This window comes from Nuphar pumila, chromosome 16, assembly GCF_984573655.1.
Source record: "Nuphar pumila chromosome 16, dmNupPumi1.hap1.1, whole genome shotgun sequence".
In the NCBI taxonomy this organism is placed as follows: Eukaryota; Viridiplantae; Streptophyta; class Magnoliopsida; order Nymphaeales; family Nymphaeaceae; genus Nuphar; species Nuphar pumila.
In genome coordinates, this window is record NC_143264.1 from 6,859,795 (window position 1) to 6,880,885 (window position 21,091).

The following is a 21,091-nucleotide window of genomic DNA, read 5'->3' on the forward strand; positions in this document are numbered from 1 at the left end:
TACTAAATAATCTATAGAGAATACATCTATGAGTTTGGATTAAGCAAACACCTTAAACTTTATCTCTTTGAAGCCGTTTAGGACAATTTAGGGGCCATTCATTACTCTCTCTCTTAGGCTTCAAAAAGACAAACCTATATATATATATATATATATATATATATATATATATATATATATATATATATATATATATATATATATATATATATATATATATATATATATATATATGTTTGGGTCAGATTAGGATCCAAACCTATAAACTACTTGAGTAGCTTTAGGTAAGATAGATGAACTTATGAGTATTTCTGTAATACAAGCAGTTTATTTAGTTTTTATTAATGTTTACTAAAAAAAGATGTGGTTATTTTTGTAATTTAGAGGGTTTGTCTTATACAGTTAAGCGGGTGGGTGTTGTGTCTCTGCGTATTTATTAAAAGGGGCTTGGGGGTGAAGGAATCCTCTTTCTCCTCTTTGTTCTTTTTCCAATTGTCGGTTCCCACTGCAGGGAGGGAGTTGGGTTGGGTGGTTCGTTCTCATGAGTCAACCTCTTTGATGAAGCCAAAAAACTGAAAAAAAAGAAAAAGAAGAAAAATGATTTATATTGAGTCCCTTTCGGGTCAGATTCGGTCCAAACAGACTTGTAGCCAACATGACACCCACGTCGTGCCTTGTCAGCATGGATATTGGTGGTACATGGGCATGCTCAGAGTTGCCAGTTCGGGAACCTGGAGCGGGAAGCGATTCGGGAAGTAAAAGCGGAAAGCGAGGCACTTCCAAAATTTTAGGAAGCGAGAAGTGCGGGAAGACTTAAAAGCGAAGTAGGAATCATCTCGGAAGCGACCTAGGAAGCGAGGGGGAAGCGAAAAAAGGGAAAAACTAGAAAAAAACAAGAAAAAAATGAAAAAAGAAGGGGAAGTGAGCTTCCCAGTAATTGGGAAGCACACTTCCTTCCCATTTAATCAGAAGCGTCACATTTTGTGCTTCGAAGAAGCACACTTTCTCAAGTCGTATGGTGCTTCCGGTAACCCTGGGCATGCCCATGTGACATAGCAAATCACAAACTAAGTTGCCAGTGTGTTTGTTATTAAGGACCCATTCTTTGTATGTCTCCCTCTTCCTTTACGTTTTGAACAATATCTAGTGGCTGCTATCTTAATAATCTTATAAGAAAGATCATCATATAATAAAATCCAGCTCACGAGCTTTTTTATTTTCATGAATGCGTTGCTGCAGACTTGTGTAGTTATATAGTGTTAATTAGTCCCAAACCGAGTATTTTTAGTGGAGGTGCATTGAGTGGTTTGACTGTCCAAATGATTTGCTTTTGACTCTTTTAACATGTATGTTGTTTGACTCTTCTTTTTAAGAGTTACATGGACTACTCATATTCTTATAGTATTAACTTTTTGCAGGAAGCGGTTGCTGGTCTTCTTTGTAACCTGTTAACTTTGTTTCCGTCATCCTTCCATTGTCACTATGATAGTGTGAGTGCAAATTTCTTTCACTCTCTTGGAATGTTCATTATGACCTTTTCTGAGTTGTTCCTTGGGGACAAAGCTTGAACCTCAACTTGTTCTCTATGGACTTTCAAATATGAAATATTAAAGCATTATGTCAACTTAATGGCTTCTTGCCTGTGTCAATCTATTTGACAATTTGCTTGAAGGAAGATTTATAGTGTTTGGGGATATATTTTGTATAACTGCCAATAAACTGGATTTATGAACACAAAATTTATTTTCTAGTAGCTTGCAAAAAGTTTTTCTCCGTTAGGATTTTTTTTCTTTGCATAGTAGCTTATTCCTAAACTAATTAAGAAATCAATTTTAGTTTTTTTTCATTTCACCTATTGATTGATTCAATTGGATAGTATTGGGTTATTATGCTCTATTGAAAATTAAAATGTTTAAATTTGTGAAAGAATTGTCATATTAGTTTTGATGATGTACTGTTACAGGCTGAGGCTGTTGTCGCAACCATCTTGTTCAGAAATTCAAGCTTATCTTTATCTAAGTTGTGAACCATGGGAAACTAACCTGCATGTATCGGTTCTGCTATTTTAATAACATTGTCTTCTGAGGGACTAAATGGTCAACTCCATAGATGGTTTGACTTTGCCAAACTTTGTTTTGAAATATTCATTGTTATAAAATTCTTTCGCAATTCCTTTTTTTGTAGACATAGGATTTTTATGGTTATTGTTCTTTTTTCCTTTTGGATAGTTAAGCTTTCACATTGAATACTTGGTTTTTCATGTATACTTTTAGATGTTTGCCCAATTACTGGCTTTCCTTTCGAGGGCAAAGGGTGATGTTGCTAGCTGATCCCAGATGATGACGAAGATTTTGATATCAATCAATACAAATTTGAATTATATTTTTCAAGGCTTTGAAGATGGTAATTGATACAAATGCTTTATATTTATGTCTGTGAAGCCTTGTATTAAATAGAGCTAATTATTGTTTCTAATGCAGCAAAAAAAGGCATGGATGCTATCAATCTCTTGGTTGAACCAGGAAAAGATTCCCCTCCTCCCTTAGGTGGTTACTCAGAGTCAAATAGAGGGTATGAACAACCAAAAGACTAGTTTGGCAAACTTCATATTCTTCATGTTTGCTCATTGATGCAGTGTTGTATTTCAATGCTTACCAGTCCTTACCATGTCGGGGTAGGCCAACACATTGTTTGTTTAATATTGTGGTCTTGTGAATTTCATGCAAGACCATTGCCTCCCTTGCCCTTATGTTTATTGTGGATTAAGATGAGCAGTGATTTTGTTTCAATGTTGTCAGATCATTGTCCCTTTGCACTCTCTGCTCTCAATTGTCGAAAGAGTGCTCTCACTGAATGGTAATAACTGCTATGCTTCAATCCCAGTTATAGCCATTACTCAGCCAAAGTTTATCTTTTCTGATCTCCCTGTGCTGCACCTGAACTGCTTGGATTTGCTACATGCAATCATCAAGGGGGTCCGCTGGTGAGTTATAACTTTGTTACTGTTTTCTCTGTGTACACATGGTGGGAATTCTCATTTGGAGAATTCACTAGCGCCCATTTTTTGGTATTTGACAAATAGATCCTTTGGAGTTTGCATTCTCCAGATTCCTTGCAATCAAGAACTGTTATGTTGTAACCTATACCTCATGAGAATGATTTGAAACATTTTTCATTTTTTCTGAAAATTGTGGGGCCTCTAAGATCCCTTAAAAGGTGCTACACTGGTTGATTTTTGTTTTGCACAGTCAACCCCAAAATAGTTCCACCTAGATAGCCTTGTTTCTTGTTGAATGAGAACAAATTGAATTTACTTTTTTCAAAAGAAATAATTGTACTTAATTGCTTCACTGTACAGTTACATAATTTGGAAGTTATATTGGATGTGTAGACGCTTTTCTCCAAGGGGATGTATGGAAGAAAAAGGTGAGAAGTAGTCACTCGTAAGCAAAAAAATACATTTCAAGCTTAAGCATGCATAACCACTTATAGTGAATGTGCTGAACCATGATAATTGATAAGTCACAGTTTGACAACTTTTTTATTGCACTTGCTAGAATATTCCTTTTATATAGCATGACAAGTAGTAATAGGCATTGACTTTTTGATCTATCATTATAGAGTCATGATTCATTTGTAATTACTTGTTATTTACCCTATGAGCTTTTTCATTATACATAAAAGGGATGTGGAGCGGGCCCCTCTCCATTGAAAATTGGAGGTCATGGCTGGAGTTTTCTCTAATGTTGTATTATCGTATCCGAACCCATATTGGAAGGGTTGTTGATGCGGGTGTATCATACTGTATGATAAGATACATGAAAAATCTTATTTTAAAAATCACAAAAAATAGAAAAAAATCCAAAAATAAAAAATCATAGAATAAAACAGAAAAACAAAATCAAATTTAAGCATTATGAACAATTAAACTTACACATGTACTACTATAACATGTGAAACACTATCACATCAAACTAACAACTAACAAAACAAAAGGATAACTGAATATTGTATCGTATCACATCAAAGATTCAGGAGTGTATTGTATCGTAGCGACCAGCGATACTGCAATGCGCCGTATCGTATTGTTTGATACGATACAATACTGATAACATTGGTTTTCTCTGCTCTCTCATCTTTACATCTACTTGCAACATCTTACATGAGTTTATATGTATATTTGTCCTTGGTTTGTTGTTGGTTCATCAAATCTGGTCCCTTACATATTTTCTGGTAAACCTTTGAATCTCTCTCTCACTCTTTTATCTTCCTCCTTTTCATTGACCACTTTCCTTCTTTCTTCTCTTTTTACTCCAAGCCTTTTTTGTCCTTTTCTTTTTCTCTCTTCGTATTTCCTCTTTCTTTTTGTCCTATTCCTTTCTTCTTTCGTTTCTTTCATTTTCTTTCTCTCATTGTGGTGCTAATGTTGTTGGCAGTGTCAATCCTCGTTGTTGCTGATGTTAACCTATGATATTACTGAAGTTAGCAGTTATACAACTCTGACGTCAGCAACTGTACTCAGCTGACCCCAGACCAGCTGGTCAAGTTTCTCCTTTATGCAGCTCGTGCCCTAAAATTATTTCATTCTTACTTATACTCTATTTCTCTCCACGGACCCAAATATCTTGAACAAATGTGTTTTCTTAAGATGGGGATTAACCTGACCGCATCTAATTACTGTCTGAAAGAGCATTAGGAGAAGGCACAAAGCGAGAAAGAAGAAACTAGAAGTTTCATTGAGATGAAAAAGAGAAGGGATACAACAAATGAGAGACTCGACATCCTTAGCTGCACCAGAGGACAAAAATCTTTAACTTTGCCCCTATTGCTATGTTACAAAAATACCCCCAAGAACAAACATGTATACATAACAAGGGGTAGCACCAAGACATATACAACACCCATATCATACAATGTATCTCGCAACCCCGCCCCTCCCCCCCAACTTGAGATAATGTGAACATACTCATTCCAAGCTTTGAGAAGAATGTTTGAACAACTCTAAAGGGCAAACTCTTAGTAAAACAATCTGCAATCTGATGGCCGTTCTGACATTTTCCAATGAGATTATACTTTCCTAGTAGACTCTTCGAGTGAAGTGAAAATCAATTTCAATATGCTTAGTCTTTGCATGAAATTCAGGATTTTTTACTATTTGAATTGCACTTTGATTATCACAGTGTGGTGGGATTCTCTAATCAATTTTATCCCCCATCTCAACCATGTAGTCTTGTTTGTAACTTGGGCCATATCTCTATACTCGTCCTGTTAAATTATATATATATATATACACACACACACTTTGTAAATACCCACTAGGGGTAAAATAGTCTTTTTACACTTTCACGCATATTCACTTAGAATATGACTTTTCTTTTTTCTTTTTTTTCTCTTTTTCTTTTCTTGTTTTTCATTGAATTGGGCTCACATATGAACGTTGGACCACTCCAACAATCATATTTATGACCATTGGAGGGGCTCCAACATCCGTATGAGAGCCCTTCCTTGGTCCTCTCTTGTATATAAATAAGGAGGTGTCTCCTTTGTATTTTTAAGCTTCTTTGAAGATATTCTTAAGTGAAGAATCTATATTTTTTTAGTTCCTCTCTCTTTTATGTTCATTGCCACTTTGTGGCTTGTTGTGATCTTTCCCATTAGTGGCTATTTGCTTGTATGCGTGTGCATTTGTTAGTCACTTTGTGACATTATCTCTTTTCCTTAGCATTTCGTAACACGGCCTCTACAGTGGAAGGAGCAATGCTTTGTTGTTTTTTGTTTTTCTACGATATCAAAGAATCTCCAAGGAAAACACAAAATCTTGTAGTAGAGTGACAATCTTGGAAGACTCCTTCAAAAACTGCATTACAATAGGCTTTTAACTTGAGTCTTATCGATGAGGAGAAGAACAACACATGATTCATACTGCATCTAATCTATTTGATAATTCATAGCTCTGTAGCAAGTGCACTCATGAACGGACTCAGAACATGAACTGCAAAGGTGATGTCAGGTCTAGATATAGTCAAGTATGTATGACTCCCAACCAACTCTATACATAGTAGGATCCTCAAGAATCTCTCCATCCGAATGCTTCAATTTGCAATTTGCCTTCATGGGAGTCTCCACTTTCTTCCTATCATCAGCCAATATAGCCTTGTTGAATAGATTAATTGCATACTTATGTTGAGTCAACATATATCCACTTTCAAAATAGGCTATCTCAAGCCCCAAGAAGTATTTCAGACCAAGGTTTTAAAACTCGTGACTCGAGACTCGACTCGTTCTTTATTGACTCGTGACTCGGCGGGTCAACTTGGTGACTCGGACTGGGTGATGTTAACTTTTGATTTTAAAAGAAAATAATATATAGTTTGTCTCAAACTATGTTTTTCAGTAAACAAGAGATGATAAACTCATATACAGAGGGTCATGTTAAGCAAAATATGTCTGTATTGTAGTTGAGACTTTTTAAAATGGTCCATGCTTGGTCTGTACTGAAGTTGATGAGACCTGACCAACTCATAAATGTTGTAATGGCCAGTTCACCAGGTTCTACCTTTTGTAGCCCAATCCACTTAAAAATCAGAGTTTGATCCTGCTCAGAAAATATTGGACTTGTGCTTTATGATACATGCTCACGTATCAAAAGTAACCATGTACAATATAGAATTGCACTTTTAAGTTTTAACTTTTAAGCTACACTAGGATGACTGCCAGAAAAAAATGGCCACAATATCTAATTATGCAGAATAGACTCACAAGGAAATCATCTAATAAAAGACAATATTGAACAACAGAATGAGGGGCTGAGGCTTATAGTTTTTGAGATGAAACTACGAAGGATGTCCAATGTGCTTTGTAAGAGAAATTCAGCCATACTATAGGCTCAAGAATCAGTCATAACAAACACATGAAACTTGCTCATGGAGTGTACACTTCCAACTACACATAGCTAAAGACAAGTTCTTTTCAAAGTCATGATCATATTCAGTCATAAAAAATAAATTAACATTATAGCCATTTCAGTAATTTGAAAAATAGAAAGATATTTGAGAGAAAGTATGGGTTACATACTATGTGTGAGAAAATCCATAACAAAATCAAAGAAGAAATTCTCAATACAACTGATCAAATTATACAAGCCAATTAATTATTCCCTATTGATGCAAGAAACAATTTTTTTTATTCTGAAATACCCAAAAAATCAAATTTCAAACATCACAAAACTCGCACGAGTCAAGCCCGAGTTTTGGCAAACCGAGTTTGCCTTGCTGGAGGGCCGAGCCGAGTCAGCCGAGTCAACGAGTTGACTCGGCGAGTTTTAAAACACTGTTTCAGCCTTCTCAAGTATTTCATTTCAAAGCATTCCATGACTTTAACCTTATCTTTTGAATAAGATCATTGCCATCCCTAGTAATAATCATGTCATCTACATATAGTAAGAGCAAGCATTTTTCTTTGCTAGATGATGTGACAAAGATAAACAGGGCAGGATCATGATAACTCTGTCTGAAATCCATATCCCTAACTACATAACTGAACTTGTGGAACGATGCACAATGTGCTTGTTTCAAACCACATAGTGCTCTCCTTAGCCTGCACACTTTGCCTTCACGAAACACCTTGTGGTAGTTTCATGTAAACTTCTTTTTTCAAGTCTCCATTCAAAAAGGCATTTTTTAACATCTAGCTGCTACAAATATCATATTGTAATTGATGCAACGACAGAAGGGTTCTGATAGTGATCATATGCACCACTGGAGCAAATGTCATATTCCATATTGCTAACTATACCCTACTGGTCATGGTAGAGGTAGAGCCTGGAACCGTGTAACAGGGATACTTCTACCAGCCCCTCGTATGTGTGTCGTACCTGCATGGATACTTAGGTGCTTATGGTCATTGTCCCACCAGTGAACCAGCAGACAAAGTGCTACCATCAATTCAATTGTATGTATCAAACTGGGGAAATTCCTCAAGCATTGACAGCTATGACAGTCTCGAACAATCAAGACCATGTCCCAGACAAAGTACTAGCTCCCACATAACTACAGACCCAAGTAAGCTTCAAAACCTTGTTCAATATAATGGGCCTAAAAAGATTATGGTGGGTGACGGTAATAGGCATGGCAAAATGCTTATTGGTGTTGAAACCAAAAAATAAAGAAGCCTTGTTTTCTATTCGGCAGATGACCACTACTGATGACGTTTGGCATCAACGTTTGAGAAATTAAATATTTGAAAAATTTGAATTTTGCAGAATAAAAACTTCTTTTCTAGTGTTCCTAATAAAGTTCAGACATTTTACTCAAGTTGTGCCATGGTTGAAGCTTGCAAGTTACAATTTTTTATGTTTGAATCTATTTGTGATGAATTTTTGGAAAAAAAATATTGTGACATATGAGGGCCTGCACTAGAAAATTCAGTCCAAGGTTTTAAATATTATGCCATCCTCACATACGATTGATATGGTTTTATCCATTAAAGCAAAAATTCAATTTCACAAATTGCTTTTATAGTTTTCATAAAATAATTACTAATTGGTTTAAAAAAAATATCAAAATTTTCAATCCGATGGTGGAGGCAAATTTATTGGGAAAGAGTTCCAAGAATATTTGAGAAATAATGGTATCCATCATAGCATGCCTTGCCCAAGAATACTCGAGCAAAACTTGATTACTCCTACTTACATGTTTTTAGATCATAATGTTTTCCTTATCCCATATTTGGTTGGATATATTCTTTTTGGTGATGGGTTTTTATTGTAGTGTTGCAGACTCATTACTTTTGTATGTCAAGATTCTCATGGGTGCATTTTCTTGCTTTTGCACATTGATGACATCATCATCATCACCACCGGTAGTAATCCAATGTTAAACACCTCTAACAAAGAGTTTGCAATGAAGGATCTTGGGCAAATACACTATTTTCTCATAATCCAAGTTCAAAATTTTGAAGGACTTTGTCTTAATCAATCCCGTTATGCCATTGAGATTTTAGATTGAGCTCAAATGAAGGATTGCTGTCATATTTCCACTCCCATGGTTAAATGACCTCAACCTCCAGAGCATGATAAATCCTTTGAAAATGTCTATCTCTATTAGAGTCTAGTTGAGAGCCTCTAGTACCTTACTTTTATTAGACCAGACCTATCATTAAGTGTGAGCTATGTTTTTTAACTTATAAATGCCCCTAAAAAGTTTAATTTTCAGTTTGTTAAACAAATACTTCGAAATATCAAGGGAACCATTGACTATAGGATTCAGTTAATATATCATAACCCTACGGGCTCTCTAATGCGGATTGGAAAGGGTGTCCTGTGACTCAAAGATCTACCTTTAGTTATTGTATTTAACTAGAACACAATATGTCTTGGAGAGCGAAGAAGCAACCTATTATAGTCTGATCCAGTTCTAAATAGGGGTGGCAAAACCTGACACGACCCGCCAACCCGCCGCCTCTTAGGCGGGTTTGGCTTAAACGGGTTTGTGTCATAAACGGCTCGACCCGCCTAACCCGTTTATTAAACGGGTCGCGTTCGTGTTAGGGGTATGCCAACCCGGCTGACCCATTTAATAAACGGGCTAGGCGGGCTGGTCAACCCGTTTACTCGAACCCGACACGCCAACCCGTTTAGCCGACCCTGACCTACCCGCTAACCCGACCTGCCAACCCGCCCGCTAAACCGCCAACCCGTTTACCCGACCCAACCCGTTTATTAAATGGGTTAACTGGGTCGTGTCGGGTTACCCGTTTAATAAATGGGTCGGGTTCGTGTTTGCCACAGCCGCCCCCTTTAATAAACGGGTCGGGTTCGTGTTGAGGTATGCTGACCCGCCGACCCCACCTGATTGCCACCCCTAGTTCTAAAGATGAATATCGATCCCTTGCCTCCCCTACAACTGAAGTTACCTAGATCACGTGCATACTTCAGGATCTTAGACTCTATATCTCTCAAACTCCTATCATTTTTTGCAACATATCATTTTTTCATATGACAATAAATCCAGATTTTCACAATCAGTCAAATCATGAAGAGATCGACTATCATTTTGTCCGCAAGAAGGTGGCTCAACAATAGCTAGTCACTCGATAGATCTCGTGGCTGCTGATACATTTACGAAGTGAATGTATCAGCAGCCAAACTTGTCTTGTGGCCTCTAACCTAGACCAGTTTGAGGGAGAGTATTAAGGAACCAGATCCAGTTTCATCCAAGGTACAGATACCCAAGTGAGTTTAAACTCAGATTTAACTTTGCGGTGATGGTATCGAGTCTGTTAGATGAAAAACCATAGTCAGGTCTTATAAGGATTGCATGAACCAGACCTGGTAAATTGACGTTTTTCATATTCTTTATATTGAAAAATCTCGGGTTTTAATTGGAAACTCAGGTCCGACCCAGGTCTGGTATGAAATTTCACAAGCTATATCCGGCTCTGTAATCAAACCCTTTAGATCCGACCGGGTTCCCAGCCAGACCTCCTTCTTTATTACCAAACCCTGACCCTACCCCCATAGGGTTGGTATGGGTCCGGGTCAAACCCGACCCATTTCCCAACGTTGGCTTTGATTTACTTTTTTTCTTTTTTATGTAATGCTCTATTTTTTTGGGTATTTTTTTGTAAATACCCCTAACTTATCGTACAATTACGTTTAACAGACTCAGAATTCAAACTTTTAAGATAGACACCTAACCTTTTAAAAAATTGCTCACAACACCGCTTTGTCAGCTTTCAGTTGTGCACGAACGCACGGCGTGTAAGAAAATGACAAAAAATGTCCATTGTTATAAATGCTAAAATTTGTTTCGTCCAACTAATAAAACTACCAATGGGGCAGATATGGGCTGGCTTCACCAATGAGGGGCACTAGAGAGGGTGTTGCGTGTGCACCCCGGTTTCGGGTCTCCACACTCAGTGGGGTGTAAGGGGAGCCGTACACCAGCCTGCAGGATGTACGGTGGTGTACGGCTCGCCCATACACCTCACTGAGCACCACGCGGCGCTCAGTGGGGACCCAAGAACATGCACTGTAGCTACAATGCGTATTCTTGGGGAGAACATATAACCTGCTCGCGGGGTGTTATGCTTATCTGGTAGAAGCAGTTAGTGCACTTCACCTTGTGTTGCGCGGTTGTAAGTTCAAATCCCAATGGCATCATTGTGTGACTGGTACTTGTCTGCTTAACCCCAGCTTGCCTTTTAAAAAAATGAACTGAGTAAGGCACGACCCGCCTTGGGTGGATTTTTGAAAAACAAGTTCCATATTAGGATTAAATTAAAGCAGACCCCAAGACGAGGCTTGATGATGATAATCTAATTAAAGCAGACCTCACTATAGGTGGTTTGTCCGTGTAAATATCAAAAAAAAGTGAAAAGGATAAATGGTCATGTGCTGCCTTTAACTGATGGGCTCCGTAAGGGCTTGGATGTTAGTGATCCACCAGGGTTAGACTTGCGAGGGAGCAGGATAATTAAGTGACCCAAAAACAAGTTTTTTCAAAATGAAATTAAAAAAAAAAAACTATTTCTCGTGAGTTTTTGGCAGCCAATATTTTGCCATTTTAAACTTTTTTCACTATAGTTACGAAAAAAAATACATGGACACAAGAACGTTTGGCGCATGCTCAACTAGCAAGTGTTTTTTTTTGTCCTTGTGTCTTATTTTCAATTTTCAGACTTGCTAGTTTATGCAGTGGCGAGAGAGGGATACTACTGGGGATATAGGATCCATTTGGATCCATTTTTACTATTTAAGTTTTTATGTTGTTATTTGGTTTGGACCTTAATTTAGAATCATGTTTTGGATCTTAATTGATATGGAATCTATCTCGTATCCGTAGTAGGATTAGAGTTTATAGGTTTTTCTCTTTGCTTATTATAAAAAATCATTGTAGAGAGAAGAAGGGGAGGTTGATGATGAATTATTATTGTTTGTAAATTGTAAAGCTTTATTATTTATTGTCTTTTCCTAATTCTATAGTTAATTATTGAAGTTTTATGTTGGGTATCACTTTTGCGGAATTCAAGATCGATCCTCTTAACCACTGCGCATCGCTTTGGTTGTTCTTTCGATCAACATTTTATTTTATTTCGTTGTTCGAGAGAGAGGATCGTGTTAAGAAAATGGAACTGTTCCTCTATTCATTGGTGAAATTCAATATTCATCAAAAGCTTCAGCTCAGGAAGCACGTCTTGATCGATATATGTATTACGGCCACCCGATAAAATGTTTTCAATGGCAGAGTTCGAAGATTGATCTACAGTTTTGATCTGCTTGAAAACATGATGCACGAAGGATTAAAAAATTTGGAAGAGCAACTTGAGGGACTCAAAATCGTTCTTCTGCAGATGTTACTGCATCTACCATATCCGTGTGAAGAGCCAGTGATATGTCCAAGTTCGAGCAACACCAAGAGCACCAAAGAAGCCCTCATGCCTAGCACCAGACACCAATGCAAACAACGATGGGATCTTGTTCCTGGTGTGGGTTGTTTGCTGCCTGACCTGCACCTATCGATGAAGCGAACATGGTCGAATCGAGCTCGGTTGGAGAAGCCACAGAAAGCATCATCTAAACCATCGGTGCAGCCGTTTCCTAATGTGGCTGCCCATCAGCCACATTAGGAAACGATTGCTGGTCTTTGCACCGCCAGCAAGCAAACTTCTAGCCATTCAAGGCCGGGCCACCATTCAGTCACGGAAAACAGAAGGAGAAGCAGAAGCAGCCGGCGGGTTTTTCCAATCCACCACCAGCCAGTCATCCTCATTGCAGTTGCACTAGGCCAACGGCGACCCGCCGCCGACCTAGCCACAACTGGCAGTCCCTCACCGGATATGACCGACTAGAGGGAACTCCTCTTACCGGCGAAAGGACTGGCAGACCCCCCAAAACTGCCGATGTTGCAGGCTGTGGGGGAGGCCCTTCACCTCTTTCATTATTCAGGTGAGGCAGCCAACGCCAGCGGGGATCCAGTCAGCCACCATCCACCGGTTGGACAAGAGAAGGGAGAGTGAGTGAGAGGGTTGATGTTCATGGCCTTCTCCAGGGAGAACTCTTTGCCTCCCTTGATTTCTTCTCTAGAGAGAGAGAGAAGGTTTTACAATGTTTAACGGAGAAAGAAGAAGAAGACTTTGAAGAGTCAACGTCATTCTCAACTTTCTAGATGAAAGACATGTTTATCATTTTTTTGAACGGAGAAAGAAGAAGAAGACTTTGAAGAGTCAACATCATCCTCGACTTTTTGGACGGAGGACATGTTTGTCCTTTTTTTGAACGAAGAAAGAAGAAGAAGACTTTAAAGAGTCAACATCATCCTCGACTTTCTGGATGGAGGACATGTTTGTCCTTTTTTTGAACTGTTTGTTTTTTCTTTTTTGAATGAAGGGCATTTTTGTCATTTTCTCAAACCATCACTTTATGAGAAGAATAGCAAGAAAATGGTACTTAAGTCTTTGCAACAACACCAGAGTCAGATGCAAAGTTATGTCAACATACACGGGAATACGAGCCCCATGTGCTTGTATACGTGGTGCTCATTCAAAGCCCCGAACACAGACGTGGGATTCAGTGAATCATCCGGGGGGAACATACACCACCCTCTCAACTTGGTTTGTCCCGGCAACCATTTGGCAGATGGATTTAGATGTTAACCATTTAAAGTGGAGACGTTCGCCTGCGCCATCTGCTGTAACGATGCTCCCATTATCAACGTTCCAGTGTTACAAAACATTCCAGTGTCTTCTCTTCATTACTGCTGTCGTTAGGCATCATGGAAGAAAGCAATGATTCACAAACATTCCAACCAGTGCCATCAAGGCACAGTGAGTAGCTTTTCATCTCATCATGCTATCGATGAAGAAGGCACGTCGTCTTGTGTGCCATTAAGGCATTGTTTGGTTATTGCAGGTAGATCTTGTTATTACGAAGATTGGAAACTTATCGATATTTGTAAGACGCTGGGACCTGTTGACAAGAACGCTTGTTTGCAGGTTCTAGGAAGGGCCTCTACCCCATCAGGTATCCTACATTCACTCATCATATGCATTGTATCTCAAACCGCTGTATTAGTAAGACTCTCGTTTTTGTGAGATACATTTTTGTTAGTTAATATCGATTTGTTTGCTATTATGTTCAAGTTCTTCCTTATCGATTTGTAATTTATTGTGCGATATATTTATCGACCTTTTAGATAGTATGTTTTTGTATCGTCGAGTTATAAGTTATAAAAACTGAACTGTTGTATCAATTTTCAATATCTGACAAATCGCTATACATATCGTTTTGTAAGATATTATATGTTTTGTAATATGTATTTGTAAGATATTTGTACACAGACTTTGAAAACGTTTGGGTGCAGAAACACATCTTGACACGCATGGCAGGGCGATTTTCGCATGCATATCGTTGCTCTCTCAGCGACTTCTATTGAACTCGCTTTAGAGCCTCGTAGATATTATGAGAGCGTTATCATCAACACACATGTACGACATGTTTATTTTATTGGCATGGTAAGCGACACGTCGATGCTCAGCACAAGCAAACATCAAACCGCACTTGCTTTGATACTTTCATTCATTAAATTATTGCTTTGACTTGCGTAACCCTAGTGGTATCCGTTCTTATATGCATCCTGATTAAATCGTAGTAAACCTATGTCGCTTGCTAACGGAAATTGATATATTGCTTACAAAACATTCCACTGTCTTCTTTTATTTGTCGTTGTTGTTAGGCATTAAGGAAGAAAGCAATGATGCACAAACATTCCAACCAGTTCCATCAAGGCGGCGTGAGTAGCTTCCCAGCATCATGCTATCGATGAAGAAGGCATGTCGTCTTGTGTGTCATTAAGGCTTTGTTTGGTTATTGCAGGTAGATTTTGTTCTTACGAAGGTTGGAAACTTATCGATATTTGTAAGACGCTGGGAACTGTTGACAGGAATTCTTGTTTGCAGATGCTAGGAAGGGCCTCTACCCCATCAGGTATCCTACATTCACTCATCATATGCATTGTATCTCAAATCGCTGTATTAGTAACAGACTCTCATTTTTGTGAGATAATATCGACTTGTTTGCCATATTACTGCAAACACAAATTGATATATTGCTTAAAACATTATTGAGCTTATCATCAGGTTGTAATAAAGACGATGTAGCTCAATCAATAGAAAGATCTGGAGAATTGAATATCTATACTTATGACCCAACTGAAGAATTGAACATCTGCACTAACGATGCACATGAAAAGAAAGGTGCAGACATTAGACCCACTATTGACTTGAATGTTCCAGTGGAAGAAATGCAATTCAATGATGAGGTAGACTACCATGACAGCGCATATAATAAAAGTGTATGCACCGGGAATGTACACGGAAGTACACCTGACTTCAATGTTCCAGGAGAAGAAATGCAATTCAGTAATGATCCTGATTTTGATGTCAGTACACTTAAGAAAACCGTAGGAACTAGGAATGTACATGGAATTGCACTTGACTATGTTCCTGTAGAAGGAATGCATTTTAATAACGAAGAAGATGCATATAAATTTTACAATGATTATGCCTTAAAAGTTGGCTTCAGTGTGAGAAGGTTTTCTTGGTCAAAAAATGCACAGGGTGTCTTGGTTAGAAAGACATATGTCTGTTCCAAGCAAGGTTGGAAGAAATCAATGGGAAATCCAACTAGGAGCACGCCAGAATCAAGATGTGGATGTCAGGCGAGATTGGTTTTGAGAAGACATCCGAATGAGAAATTTGTCGTGCGTACTTTAATCAATGATTATAATCATGATTTATCTGCATCATTTATGACTCCTATGCTAAGGTCACATCGTAAAGTAACTGTAGCTCATGCTGCAATGGCTGAAATAGCCGATAGCGCCGACATTGCACCAAGGAAGACATACAATTTGTTTACCCGCATAGATGGTGGTCGCGAAAATGTGCCATTCACACCTTTGGATCTTAGAAACCACTTGAGCAGGAAGAGGACAGATAACATGAAGAACGGAGAAATATGTTGTTTGGTTCGTTACTTACAGAATAAATCAAGCAATGAACATGGTTTCTTTAGTGCAATTCAAGTGGACGCAGATGGATATGCCGTGAATATGTTTTGGTCAGATTCAAGGTCTAGATTAGATTATGAATGCTTCAATGATGTGCTTGTGTTTGATACTACAGTAAAGATTAACACTGAACAGTGGCCATTTGCACAGTTTGTGGGAGTGAACCATTACGCACAGAGTTGTATATTAGGCGGTGCTTTTGTGTATGACCAGACCAAGGAAACCTTTGAGTGGTTGTTCAGAGTATTTACACAGGCAATGAACGGGAAGCATCCTGAAACTGTACTCACAGATGGTGATCATGCAATTGCGGCTGCAATGCTTCATGTGTGGCCAGATGCACATCATCGCCTGTGTTTGTGGCATATCTTTCAAAATGCAGCAAAGAACATAGGACATATATTTAATCAGAATACAGGGTTTGACAAATATTTTACAAGGTGTGTACTTCATAGCGTAGACGAGGTCACCTTTAAGTCAGATTGGGACAAAATGATTAAGACATACGACCTTGCTGACTGTCTGTGGTTACAAAATTTATATACAGAAAAAGAGAAGTGGGCATTGGCATATGGAAGACAATACTTTTGTGCAGGTATGATAAGCACACAAAGAGCCGAATCTATGCATGCCACACTGAAGAAAACCCTGTATTCATGTTTAACAATGTTTCGTTTCATGGAACAATATGAATTATTTGTAGACGGTCTAAGACAGAATGAGCTTGAACAAGACGTGAAATGCTCCAATACACGACCTCTAACTTTTGGCATGAAAATATTGATGCGACCTGCAGCTCTGTATACACTAACTGTATTTGAATGGATCAAGAAAGAGGTGTTTCATGTCATGAATTGCAGAATAGAAGAACTGGTGCAAACCGAGAATATGCACAAATACCATATTTTTTGTCAGGGCGAAAAGCATCAGGAAAGGCAAGAAACGCATGTCACGTACAATGTCGACAACGGAAGGGTAGAATGTTCGTGCAAAATGTATGAATTCAAAGGTATCCTATGCTGTCATGCATTAAAGGCACTCAATCAAGAGAAGATACAAGAAATACCTGAGTCTTACGTAATGCGAAGATGGACGAGACGCGCGAAAATTGAAATGCTCGTTATGGACAATGCGAGTAAATCTGGTGTTGACGAGAAGTGCCACATAGCCTCCCGTTACCAACAACTGTATAGGTCATTCATGCATGTTGCTGATTTGGCATCGAGAAGCGAAGAAGGCTATGCATGTGCGAGAAAAGCTACAACGGAGTTACTTGAAAACGTGGAGTTAATTCACATTAAGTCTTTTGCAGCGAATGAATACCAGCCGAAGAAAATGGGATCGAACAACGTAGGTCAAAATCATGTCTCGCTTGACACTCCCGAGAAGTTGCGCCGAAGCGTAAACATTATCTTCAACAAGTCAGTAGTGAACGTTGTTGATTATGATGGACATATTCATGAAGCAAAGGGTATCAAAAGAAAACCTGCCTCTGATCGCAGTCGTCGGAGGGCAAAGGGTGCACTAGAATTGGTTGGCAAGAAAAGGACTAAGAAACAACAAACCTGTAATAAAAAACAACAAAGCCCTTCGAATGAACAGGTATGTAAAACATTATATTGCTCCCCATTGCGTCAAGCTTGTCAAATAGCTAACTCGTGTAATGTCCATCATGCAACAATACCCTGCAGAAGTACCGGCAAACGTTCAAACCTATATTCCTCCCGACCAGATTTCCGGCAACGATCGCTAAAGTTTTACAAGGCTTTTGGTATGTTATCGATGTTGCGAGGAGGTAGGCATTTCTTGCGAAACTTAATTCAGTGTCTAATATTTTCTCTTTCATGACAGGCTACGATGCAGTCGACCGATTGATTTGGGACACAGGAATCTCGTGTGGGCTATTAACTTAGTTGGCATGCCTCTTTGCATGACCCGATCTCCACAATGCCGGGTTTTTGGAGAGTTTATAGTCGTTTATCATTGACGACTTGCGGTTCGTGGTTGAATTTGTTAAAATCGATAGATAGCGGGTTTTTGCTTCTAGTTGTTTTAGTTGTTTCAATAATATACCTATGTTTTCTTTCAACTAGACTGTTTTGTTGTGGTGTTTTTGGACAAGATCTATGATGAACTATTCTATGGTTTTCAAGATAGTTTTTAAAATCATTTGAAAGATACGCTCCTCCGGAATCAACTCTAAAGATTTTTAAATTATCATTAAATTGATTTTTAATCATCATATGATATGTCTTAAACGATGCAAAGACTTCATGCTTATGTTTAAGGTAGTATATCCAACAAAATCGCCTCGAAAGAATAGCGCACAAAGTATTGACGAAGACAAATACAGCGATTGTTTACCATCGCTGACTACAACGATGCAAATAATCAATAGATAAGGAAAGGATTTGTTGCCATCGCTGGATACTTCATGCTTTGAGTCGGACAGCGATCTGTGGCATCGCAGCATAAATCCGAATGCACAAGTTGAAAAGATCTGTTTGTAAACGTAGATCTTTGTTCGGAAGTCAAGCTTCTCATTTTTCCAAAAATGCAATGATTACAATTGAAATTACTATTACAGAGATCTTTGTCTTCGCAATCGCTGTATTTGTCTTCGCCTCGAAAGAATAGCGCGCAAAGTATTGGCGAAGACAAATACAACGATTGTTTGCCATCGCTGACTACAGCGATGCAAATAATCAATAGATAAGGAAAGGATTTGTTGCCATCGCTGGATACTTCGTGCTTTGAGTCGGACAGCGTTCTGTGGCATCGCAGCATAAATCCGAGTGCACAAGTTGAAAAGATTTGTTTGTAAACGTAGATCTTTGTTCGGAAGTCAAGCTTCTCATTTTTCCAAAAATGCAATGATTATAATTGAAATTACTATTACAGAGATCTTTGTCTTCGCAATCGCTGTATTTGTCTTCGCCTCGAAAGAATAGCGCGCAAAGTATTGGCGAAGACAAATACAACGATTGTTTGCCATCGCTGACTACAGCGATGCAAGTAATCAATAGATAAGGAAAGGATTTGTTGCCATCGCTGGATACTTCGTGCTTTGTGTCGGACAACGATCTGTGGCATCGCAGCATAAATCCGAGTGCACAAGCTGAAAAGATCTGTTTGTAAACGTAGATCTTTGTTCGGAAGTCAAGCTTCTCATTTTTCCAAAAATGCAATGATTATAATTGAAATTACTATTACAGAGATCTTTGTCCTCGTAATCGCTGTATTTGTCTTCGCCTCGAAAGAATAGCGCACAAACTATTGGCGAAGACAAATACAGCGATTGTTTGCCATCGCTGACAACAGCGATGCAAATAATCAATAGATAAGGAAAGGATTTGTTGCCATCGCTGGATACTTCGTGCTTTGAGTCGGACAACGATCTGTGGCATCGCAGCATAAATCTGAGTGCACAAGTTGAAAAGATCTGTTTGTAAACGTAGATCTTGGTTCGGAAGTCAAGCTTCTCATTTTTCCAAAAATGCAATGATTACAATTGAAATTACTATTACAGAGATCTTTGCCTTCGCAATCGCTGTATTTGTCTTCGCCTCGAAAGAATAGCGCGCAAAGTATTGGCGAAGACAAATACAGCGATTGTTTGCCATCGCTGACTACAGCGATGCAAGTAATCAATAGATAAAGAAAGGATTTGTTGCCATCGCTGGATACTTCATGCTTTGAGTCGGACAACGATCTGTGGCATCGCAGCATAAATCCGAGTGCACAAGTTGAAACGATTTGTTTGTAAACGTAGATCTTTGTTCGGAAGTCAAGCTTCTCATTTTTCCAAAAATGCAATGATTACAATTAAAATTACTATTACAGAGATCTTTGTCTTCGCAATCGCTGTATTTGTCTTCGCCTCGAAAGAATAGCGCGCAAAGTATTGGCGAAGACAAATACAACGATTGTTTGCCATCGCTGACTACAGCGATGCAAATAATCAATAGATAAGGAAAGGATTTGTTGTCATCGCTGGATACTTCGTGCTTTGAGTCGGACAGCGATCTGTGGCATCGCAGCATAAATCCGAGTGCACAAGTTGAAAAGATTTGTTTATAAACGTAGATCTTTGTTCGGAAGTCAAGCTTCTCATTTTTCCAAAAATGCAATGATTATAATTGAAATTACTATTACAGAGATCTTTGTCCTCGCAATCGCTGTATTTGTCTTCGCCTCGAAAGAATAGCGCGCAAACTATTGGCGAAGACAAATACAGCGATTGTTTGCCATCGCTGACTACAGCGATGCAAGTAATCAATAGATAAGGAAAGGATTTGTTGCCATCGCTGGATACTTCGTGCTTTGAGTCGGACAGCGATTTGTGGGTATTGTTCGAATGTCAAATCACACGTGGAAAACATATTTTTGAATATTTAAAACTTAATGAGCGGCATGGAAAGACGTATTTTTGAATGCTTCGAACGCAAGCATTTAATTTGGCGGCGGTTATCAAAAAAAGGCGGCATGCAAAAAGCCGTATTTATATTTTTTTTAAACACAATCAATTAATTAGCTTCGTGCTTTGAGTCAGAGAGCGATCTGTGGCATCGCAGCATGTGATTTTTGGGTATTGTTCGAATGTCTAATCACACGTGGATAGCGATATGTAGCATCGCAGCGTAGAACGTTGTTGATTATTGTTGGACTGTCAATCTTAGCGTAATGCGAAGGATTGTTCAAGTGTGCTGCGATGTGTGGCATCGCAGCGTAGGACTGTCAATCACTGTGCTGCGATGCCACAGATCGCTATTCAACGATAACCACAAATCGCCATACACCTCCATTGAACTTCTTCTGCCAGCAAATCTTTTGCGTTCCCGACACCTCCACTTGCCTTTTGAAATCATTATTGTCAGTTCTCTTGTGAAAAGTTGTATCCATATATTATAAATAAAAGACTACTCAATGTGTATTTTCCAACGGATACCCATAAATGTTTGAGTTGTCGTACATTAGCCATTGATCATGTTGGTTGAGCAGTACATCTTTTAGGTCATAAATAG

At 38.6% G+C, this 21,091-nt stretch overlaps 1 protein-coding gene across 1 annotated transcript in view; it reads left to right on the top strand.

The window, feature by feature from the left end:
* Positions 1–12,900: 12,900 nt before the first annotated feature.
* The window catches only part of LOC149812804 (ABC transporter C family member 3-like), a 28,657-nt gene continuing 20,466 nt past the window's right edge, over positions 12,901–21,091 (top strand). The window contains 1 exon segment of the mRNA XM_089992298.1: positions 12,901–13,013. Within this exon segment, the coding sequence (XP_089848424.1) occupies positions 12,901–13,013 (113 nt within the window).